At 36.6% G+C, this 10,547-nt stretch overlaps 1 protein-coding gene across 1 annotated transcript in view; it reads left to right on the forward strand.

Moving 5' to 3' along the window:
- ANKRD42 (ankyrin repeat domain 42) overlaps positions 1-10,547 on the forward strand; it is a gene marked incomplete at its 5' end in the record, with an annotated part of 57,461 nt that overhangs the window by 17,465 nt on the left and 29,449 nt on the right. The window contains one exon of the mRNA XM_059400415.1: positions 9,240-9,440. Within this exon, the coding sequence (XP_059256398.1) occupies positions 9,240-9,440 (201 nt within the window). The remainder of the gene's footprint in view (positions 1-9,239; positions 9,441-10,547) is intronic.

Genomic DNA, 10,547 nt, shown 5'->3' on the forward strand with positions numbered 1-10,547 from the left:
ATCTTTAAAAAAATTTTTTTAACTGTCATCATTCTAACAGTCCTTCAGAAAACTAAAGTAGTAAATATGTTGTCATGAACATTTTTTATTCTTATGCCTGTGTTATACACCTGTCATGTGATTTTCTTTCTGGAGCCATATCAGCAAAAGAGAAATTGGCAAAACTGAACTGGATTTACTCTTTGCACCAGCTATGTCCTTCATCTTCTGTCCAGTGTTATTATTTTTTAACTTCATGCAGCTCCACTTCCCAGACTGCTGCTTATAAGAAATAGTATAAATAGTAGATGCTAGCGTATTTGAGTTAATTTGCTAACTTCCTGCAATTAGCTGGCCAGTTGCGACCTATACTCTAAACACCCTGTCTTCTCCCAAGAGGTGCTGTAGAAATGCAGATGAGGGTTAGATCATAGTGAGAGTGGAGTGAGGATTACTAAAAATGATACTTGAATTATGTCTTTAAAGAATCTTAAGTAGCAAACAAATGAAGGGGAAGTGTAGGCAGAATGATATGAACAGGTTTGATCAAATCACTCTGTTGCTTAAATACTCCATAGATTTCTGAGGAGCTCTAATTTCTTAGCTTGGCATGCTATACCTTTATAATTTGTTTTTTTTTTTTTTTTAAGATTTTATTTATTTATTTGTCAGAGAGAGGGAGAGTGAGAAAGCGAGCATAGGCAGGCAGAGGCAGAGGGAGAAGCAGGCTCCCTGATGAGCAAGGAGCTGGATGTGGGGACTCAATCCCAGGACACTGGAATCATGATCTGGGCAAAAGGCAGCTGCTTAACCAACTGAGCCACCCAGGCGTCCCTCTAATTTGGTTCTTATATACCTCTTTGGCCTCATCTCTCTAACATCCTCATCTAACTGGAGAATACTCTCCAGTTCCATCCGTATTGTTGAAAATTGTAAGATTTCATTTTTTATGGCTGAATAATATTCCATTGCATCTATCTATCTATCTATATGTAGATATATATACCACTTCTTCTTTATCCATTCATCTATCTATGGACACTTAGGTTGTTTCCATATCTTGGCTATTGTAAATATGGCTACAGTAAACATAGGGGTGCGTATATTTTTTTGAATTAGTGTTTTCATTTTCTCTGGGTAAATACCCAGTAATGGAATTACTGGATCATATGATATTGCTATTTTTTATTTTTTTGAGTTTCTTCAAAAAAACCCAAAAAAACCTCTTTTCCCCAGTAGTTGCACCAATTTACATTTGCACCAATGGTATGTGAGAGATCCCTTTTCTTCACATCCTCTCCAAAACTTGTTATTTCTTTTTGTTTAAAGATTTTTAAAAAAATTTATTTGACAGACAGAGATCACAAGTAGGCAGAGAGACAGGCAGAGAGACAGAGAGAGAGGAGGAAGCAGGCTCCCTGCTGAGCAGAGAGCCTGATGCAGGGCTTGATCCCAGGCAGAGGCTTAACCTACTAAGCCACCCAGGCGTCCCTTGTTATTTCTTTTTTTTTTTGATGCCAGCCATTTTGACTTGTATGAGGTGATATCTCATTGTGGTTTTGATTTGCATTTCCCTGATGATGAATGATGTTGAGCATCTTTTCATGTGCCTGTTGGCCATCTGTACATTTTCTTTGGAAAATGTCTGTTCAGATCCTCTTCCCATTTTTAATAGTATTGTATTTTTAGCATTGAGTTGTATAGGTTCTTTATATATTTTGGTTATTAACCCCCTTATTGGATATCATTTGCAGATATCCTTGTCCATTCAGTAGGTTGCCTTTTTGTTTTGTTGATGTTTCCTCTACAAAAGCTTTTTATTTTGGCATAGTCCTAGTAGCTTATTTTCTTTTACTTTTTAGCATGAGGAGATGTATCCATAAAGATGTTGCTAAGGCCCATGGTGAAGAGATTACTGCCTTTGTTTTCTTTTAGGGGTTTTATGATTTCAGGTCTCACATTCAGTTCTTTAATCCATTTTGAGTTTATTTTTGTGTATGGTATAAGAAAGTGGTCTAGTTAAATCCTTTTACATGTTGCTGTCCAGTTTTCTCAGTGCCATTTATTGAAGTGATTGTCTTTTTTTCTTTTTTTTTTTTTAAAGATTTTATTTATTTATTTGACAGAGAGAGATCACAAGTAGGCAGAGAGGCAGGCAGAGAGAGAGAGAGAAAAGCAGGCTCTCTGCTCAGCAGATAGCCCGATGCGGGACTCGATCCCAGGACCCTGGGATCATGACCTGAGCCGAAGGCAGCAGCTTAACCCACTGAGCCACCCAGGTGCCCCTGAAGTGATTGTCTTTTCCCTACTGTATATTCTTGACTCCTTTGTTGTAGATTAATTGACTACGTAATTGTGGATTTATTTCTGGGCTATCTTTTCTGTTCCATTGATGTATGTGTCTGGTACCATATTGTTTTTATTGCCATAGCTTTGTAGTTATTCTTGAAATCTGGGATTGTGATACCTCTAGCTTTGTTTCTCAAGATTACTTTAGCTTTTTGTGGTTTTTTTTGTGGTTCCATTCAAATTTTATTTGTTTAAATTTTTATTTGTACTAGTTTTGTGAAAAATAATGTTGGTATTTTGATAGGGATTGCATTTAGTCTGTAGATTGCTTTGGGTAGTGTGAAGATTTTATCAATATTGATTTTTTCCAATCCATGAGCCTGGTGTATTTTTCCATTTGCTTGTGTTATTTTCAGTTTCTTTCACTGTCATCTTAAGGTTTTTAGAGTACAGGTCTTTTACCTCCTTGGTTAAATTTACTCCTAGGTATTTTATTCTTTTTAGTGCAATTGTAGATTCTTAATTTCTCTTTTTCCTGCTTCATTATTGGTGTATAGAAATGCACCTGAATGCTGTGTATTAATTTTATATCCTGCAACTTTACTAACTTCATTTATTACCTCTAACAGTTTTTTTGGTGGCATCCTTGGGGCTTTTTAGGTATAGTATCAGGTCATCTGCAAATAGTGACAATTTTACTACTTCCTTACTAATTTAGATGCCTTTGTTTTTCTTGTCTGATTGCTGTGGCTAGGACTTGGGAGTACTCTGTTGAATTAAAGTGTTGAGTGTCTGCCTTTGGCTCACGTCATGATTCCAGGATCCTGGGAATGGGCCCTGCATCAGGTTCCCTGCTCAGCAAGGGCCTGCTTTTCCCTCTACCTCTGCCTGACACTCCTCCTGCTTGTGTTCTCTCTCTGTTAAATAAATAAATAAATAAAATATTAAAAAAAAAAGAGAGAGAGAGAGAGGCTCTTAGTTCATCAGCACTGAGTATGATGTTGGCCATGGCTTTGTCATATCTGGCTTATATTATGCTGAGTATGTTTTCTCTCCACGCACTTTGTTGAGAGTTTTTATCATGAACGGATGTTGTGTTTTGTCAGATGCTTTTTCTGTATCTAGTGAGATGATTTTAATGTTTTTTTTTTTAAGATTTTATTTATTTATTTGACAGATGGAGATTACAAGTAGGCAGAGAGACAGGCAGAGAGAGAAGGGGGGGGAAGCAGACTCCCTGCTGAGCAGAGAGTCCGATGCGGTGCTCGATCCCACAACCCTGAGATCATGACCTGAGCTGAAGGCAGAGGCTTAACCCACTGAGCCACCCAGGCACCCCGATCTTCTTGTTTTTATCCTTCCTCTTCCTAATGTGATGTTTCACATTGATGGATTTGTTAATATTGAACCATCCTTGCTCCCTGGAATAAATCTCATTTTATTGTGGTGGGGGAACTTTTCAATGAATTGTTGAATTCAGTAGGCTAACATTTTGTTGAATTTCTGTGTCTATCTTTATCAGAGATATGGGCCTGTAGTTTTTTTTTTTTTGTAGTGTCTTTGGTTTTGGTATCAGGGCAATGCTGGCCTCTAAGAATAAAGTTGGAGGTTTTTCTTCCTCTCCTATTTTCTGGAATATTTTGAGGAGAATAGGTGTTAACTCTATTAAATCTTTGGTAGAATTTTCTTATAAATCCTTCTGATCCTGGACATTTGTTTGTTGGGAGTTTTTTGATTACTAGTTCAATTTATTACTAGTAAATAGTGTGTTCAACTTTTTAAATTTCTCTCTAATTCAGTTTTGGAAGATTTTATATTTCAAGGAGTTTATCCTTTATTTTTTTCCTGGGTTCTCCCAATTTGTTGACAGATGATTTTTTTTTCTTTTTTTAATTTATTTTTTATTTTCAGCATAACAGTATTCATTATTTTTGCACCACACCCAGTGCTCCATGCAATCCGTGCCCTCTATAATACCCATCACCTGGTACCCCGACCTCCCACCCCCCACCCCTTCAAAACCCTCAGATTGTTTTTCAGAGTCCATAGTCTCTCATGGTTCACCTCCCCTTCCAATTTCCCCCACCTCCCTTCTCCTCTCTATCTCCCCATGTCCTCCATGCTATTTGTTATGATTTTTCATAGTCTCTTATAATTCTTTGTATCTGTGTTTCTCATTTCATTTTTTAATTTTTAATTTTTTAAAAGATTTTATTTATTTATTTGACAGATCACAAGTAGGCAGAGAGATAGGCAGAGAGAGAAGAGGAAGCAGGCTCCTCGCTGAGCAGAGAGCCTGATGTGGGGCTTGATCCCAGGACCCTACGATCATGACCTGAACCGAAGGCAGAGGCTTAACCCACTGAGCCACCCAGGCACCCTTCATGTCATTTAAAAAAATATATATTTTTTTAATTTTTAAGTAATCTCTACACTGAATGTGGGGCTCTAATTCATAACTCTGAGATCGAGAGTTAGGTGCTCTACCAACTAAGCCAGCCAGGTGGCCCTTTCCCATTTCACTTCTGATTTTATTTATTTGAGTTCTCTCTCTTTTGTTCCTTGATGAGTGTGGCTAAAGGTTTATCAGTTTTGTTTTGTCTTATTGTTCAAAGAGCCAGCTCTTGGTTTCATTAGTCTTTTTTGTTATTATAATTGTTTTTAGTCTCTCATTCATTTCTTCTTTGATCTTTATTATTTCCTTCCTTCTGCAAACTTGGACTTTTTTTGTTTTTTGTTTTTGTTTTTTTTTTTAGTTCCTTTAGGTGTAAGGTGAGATTGTTAACAATTTTTCTTGTTTCTTCTTCTTCCTTTTATTTATTTATTTTTTTTTAAATTTTTCTTGTTTCTTGAGGTAAGCCTCTTAGAACTGCTTTTGCTGCATCCCAAAGATTTTGGACCATTATGTTTCCATTTTCTTTTGTCTTCATGTGTATTATAATTTCCTCTTTGATTTCTTTGTTGACCCATTGGTTGTTTAGTAGCATATTGTTTAGCCTCTGCATGATTGTGTTTTCTGTTTTTTTCTTGTGCTTGATTTCTAGTTTTATACTATTATAGTTGGAATAGATGGTTGATATCATTTCAGTCCTCTTAAATTTGTTGAGATTTGTGGCCAAATGTGATCTGTCCTGGAGAATGTTCCATGTGCACTTGAAGTCAATGAGTATTCAGGTGCTTTGGGTTGGAATATTCTGTATGTATCTTTTAAGTCCATCTGGTCTAATCTGTTGTTCGAGCCACTATTTCTTTATTGATTTTCATCTTGGATGATCTAGCCATTGATTTAAATGAGGTTTTAAAGTCCCTTACTATTATTTTATTACTATCAGTTTCTCCCTTTATGTCTGTTTGTATTTGCTTTATGTATGTAGATGTTGGGTGCATAGATATTAATAGTCGTTAAATTCTCTTATTGCATGATTGTTGATCATGTCGTAATATCCTTATTTATCAAAAGGTCTTTGTTTTAAAGTCTGTTTTGTCTGATATAAATATTTCAACTGTAGCTTCTTTCCCCCCACTTCCATTTGTGAGTGAAATAACTTTTTCCATCCCTTCCTTTCAGTCTTTATGTGTCTTTAGGTCTGAAATGAGTTTCTTATAGGCAGCATATAGATGGGTCTTGTTTTTTATCCATTCACTTCCCCTGTGTCCTTTGATTAGAGTATTTAATAATTTATATTTAAAATAATTATTGATCAGTATTATAGAACATTATTTTATATATTTAATGGCCATCTTGTCATTTCCTTTCTTTTTAAAAAAATTACTCTTCTTTTTATTATTTTATTTTTAATTAACATGCAATATATTATTTGCCCCAGGGGTACAGGTCTGTGAATCGTCAGGCTTACACACTTCACAGCACTCACCATTTCACATACCCTCGACAATGTCCATAACCCAACCACCCTCTCCATACCTCCCTTCCCCTCCAGCAACCTTCAGTTTGTTTTGTGAGATTAAGAGTCTCTTATGGTTTGTCTCCCTCCCGATCTCATCTTGTTCCATTTTTTTCCTTCCCTACCCCCAGAGCCCCCCCCCGCAGTCTGCCTCTCAAATTCCTCATATCAGGGAGATTTTATTTTATTTTTTTAAGATTTTATTTATCTACTTGACAGGTCACAAGCAGGCAGAGAGGCAGGCAGAGAGAGAGGCGGAAGCAGTGAGCCCAATGAAGGGTTTGATCCCAGTTCCCTGAGATCATGACCTGAGCCAAAGGCAGAGGCTCAACCCACTGAGCCACCCAGGTGCCTCCTTTTTATTATTTTAAAAATATGTTTACTTTTAAGTAATCTCTATACCCAGTGTGGGGCTTGGCCTCAAACCCTGAGATCAAGAGTTGCATGCTCTCCTGACAGTCAGCCAGGTGCCCCTGGTTATTTTCTTTTTAGAGTACCAGTTCAAATTTTTTGTTGAGTTCTATTTTTTATTGAGTTTTTCTCTCTTTTTAAAAATTGTAGGGCTTCTTTATGTAGTCTAGATACAAGATCTCTGTTACTTATATGCGTTGCAAATATCTTCTTTCAAATATCTTTTCCATCCTATGGCTTGCCTTTTCATTTTTTTCAGATTTTTTTGATGATAGAAATTTTAACTGCAATTTAGTAAGTTTAATAAGCTCTTCCTTTATAGCTAGTCCTTTTGAATCCTATTAAAAAAAAGTTTTTCCCCACTCTTTGATCATGAAGGTGTTCTTTTATATTCTAGAAATTTTTTTTTAAGATTTTATTTGTTTATTTGACAGAGATTACAAGTAGTCAGGCAGACATAGAGAAGGGGGGAAGCAGGCTTCCTGCTAAACAGAGAGCCCAATGCAGGGCTTGATCCCAGGACCCTGAGATCATGACCTGAGCTGAAGGCAGAGGCTTAAACTACTGAGCTACCCAGGCGCCCTTCTTCTAGAAATTTTATTTTACTTTCACGTTTAGATTTCTAGCCCACCTGGAACTGACTTTTCTGTAATACAAAGTAGGGGGCAATTTTGTTTTTATTTGATTTTTTATTAAATATGCCTGGTCATTTTTAAAAGTCTTTCTGCTTGCTCATTTTTAAAAAAATTGACATTTATTTCTTCAAACAAGTATAGTTTTTTATGACCATATGTAGTATATTTTTAAATAGTATAATATAGAGGTTAATAATTTGGCTTCAGTCTCTGCTCAGCAGGAAGCCTGCTTCTCTTCCTCTCTCTCTCTGCCTACCTCTCTGCCTACTTGTGATCTCTGTCTGTCTAATAAATGAAAAAAATCTTTAAAAAGAAAAAAAAAGAATTTGGCTTCAGTACTAGATTGCTTGTGTTAAAATCTCTTAAGTTATTCATTCAGCATTTCTTTGCTGAGCATCTACTACGTGTCAATCCCTCTTCTAGGGATGTCCCACCAAATAAAACAGACCAAAGTCCCTGCCTTCATGTGGTGGTGGTCAGGACGTAGATAATAACAAAAGAATATAAATTATATTATAGAGTTATGTGTGTGGATAAAATCAGAGAAGGGAATAGAATATGAAAGAGGATGAAGTTTAAAATAGGGTGATCAGGGAAGCCTTCATGGAAGAGGCAATAGTTGGATAAAGACCTGAAGCAGCTGAGGGAGTAGATCTTGTGACCATAATGGGGAAGGGTTATTTCAGAAAGAGGTAATAGCCGGTGAAAGCTCCTGAGGCAGGAGTGTATTTGAGAACAAGTAACAGCGAGCCAGTATGGTTAGAACAGAAGTGAGAGGGTGAGTTATAGATAACAAAGTCAGAGAGGTAACAGGAGCCATTGAAGGATCTTGAGCACAGCACTGACATGATCTGACTCTATTTAAGAACATTTTCTCTACCCCTTTCCTGCCTGCCGTTGCCCAGCCTAACCACACCACTCTCCACACGGAGATTTAGTATATTGCTTCCAGTGTCTTCTCCAAAGCGTTACTTACCACCTGTGTCCTTTTCAATTAAGTCCTTAAGCCCTCCCAAGCTGCAGTTTCATCATCATAGGATTTTTGCGGCACTTGAATGAAGTAACATATGTAAAAGAAATGTTAAAGTTGTTTCCACTATTCTTTGACTGGAACACCAATGGAATCAGACTGTACTCTTCTCTCCATCTCTGCCTCTGCCCTCCTAGCCCCAAAGTTCTAGAATCCTAGGATTTACAGATGTTGAACCACCCTTGCAGTTAGGAATAAAACCCATTTAGCCACAAACAGAAGAATGAAGCTGGGCCATTTCCTTACAACATACACTATCGACTCAAAATGGTTGAAAGACCTAAATCTGAGATAGAAATCATCAAATTCTAGAGGAGGGCATAGGAAGCAAATTCTGTGACCTCAGCTGCAACTTTTTGCTAGACATGTTTGCAAAGGCAAAGGAAACAAAAGCAAAAATGAATGACTGGGACTTCATCAAGATAAAAAGCTTTTGCACAGCTAAGGAAACAGCTGACAAAACCAAAAGATGGCCGACTGAATGGGAGAAGGTATTTGCAAAAGACATATCAGAGAAATGGCTAGTATCCAAGATCTGTGGGAACTTATCAAACTTATCAAACTCAACATCCAAAGAACAAACAATCCAATCAAGAAAAGGACAGAAGACATGAACAGACATTTCTGCAAAGAAGACATCCAAAAGACCAACAGACACATGAATAAAACCTCCACATCACTTGGCATCAGGGAAATGCAAATCAAAACCACAGTGAGGTTGTTGGGGATTTCACTTTTCAAGGAAATATTTTGGGGCCTGCTCTTTGGTATCTCTTCTCTGGTGTCTGTACATTCATAGTATGTGTATCTATTTAATAATTTAGTCTGCTGCTTTGGCAAGAGTAGAAGGCTGAGTAAGGACTTGTTGGCTCCCTATTACACAGGGAAGGGGCAGTCATCTCCCTGTGAGGATGAGAGCCAATGTTGTTATTTCTTTCTTTGAGTTATTTTATAGTCCATTAAAATTTATTTTTTCTCTTCCTGCTGTAGTTCACTTAGCAGCCATGGAAGGTCACCTTCACTGCTTTAAATTCCTACTCAGCAAAATGAACAGTAAAACCCAAGCTTTAAAAGCCTTCAATGATAATGGAGAAAATGTATTGGATCTGGCCCAGAGGTTCTTTAAGCAGAACATTTTGCAGTTTATCCAAGGAGCTGAGTATGAAGGAAGTGATCCAAAAGATCAGGAAAGTAAGTAATAAACCTGAAATGTTTTAGCATTTAATAAGTAGAGTAAGTAAAAAAAAAAAAAAAAAAGAAGTTATAAGGCAAATGTTATGTTTAAATATGTTACTTATAATTGTCCACACATTCATTCAGTTTCTCTTCTTTATTATGAAATATTTTAGGCAGAAATATATAAAGATTAATGCAATGTAATGAATACATTTTTTATGCCACTGATTTAAGAATAAAATGCTGTATATTTAAAAGCTTCTTGGTTCTGTCTCTTTGATATCATTCATTTCTTTTTCTTCTCAGAGGTAACTGTTGTTTTGGATTTTTAATTCCATTCTATAGGTTTTCTATTTAGTGAATATGTACTCACAAAAATATGCACTATTGTGTGTTTTTGGAGAAATAGACTAACATGTTCTAACTAAGAAATCCTAAAATTCAGCAGTCGAAGGATTCATATGATTGGCCCAGGTTGAAGAGTGAATCTGTGCTGTGCTGGCTTTCTTCCCAACTAGCTTTCTCTGCTTGTAGCAGATTTAGCAGGAGGTGGGGAAGGGAGCAAGACTATAAGATTCAGACCAGAGATTTTCAAGGTCTGATTTGTACTCATTACTTTTGCCAGCATCCCATTGGTGAAAATTGAGTCACGTGGGCATACTAGTTGTGGGGAAGCCTTGGGGATTCAGTACCTAGCTGAGAAGACTCACCTCAGCTGAAGCTCTTGTACTATTGAAGGCAGAGCATTTTAGTAGACAACTAACAGTCCTTGAAACTTCTTTTAAAATCTTATGAAAATGGCATTTAAACAGTATGCATTCTTCTATTCCTTGCTTTTTTCCAGAAAATACTATGTTTTTGATATTAGGCCAATGGAAGTATTCCAGTTTATCCTTTTTGTTATATAGTATTGCATTTTATGAAAACCATCATTTATCCATTTTCCAGTTTGTTATTTAGATTGTTTTTCACTATTACAGTCAGTGTGGTCATGGATATTCTTGTATGTGTCTCCTTAAGTACTATACAAGAGATTTTTTTTTTTTTTAAAGATTTTATTTATTTATTTGACAGAGAGAGAGATCACAAGTAGGCGGAGAGTCAGGCAGAGAGAGAGAGAGA

This window comes from Mustela nigripes, chromosome 1 (genome assembly GCF_022355385.1).
Source record: "Mustela nigripes isolate SB6536 chromosome 1, MUSNIG.SB6536, whole genome shotgun sequence".
Taxonomy (NCBI): Eukaryota; Metazoa; Chordata; class Mammalia; order Carnivora; family Mustelidae; genus Mustela; species Mustela nigripes.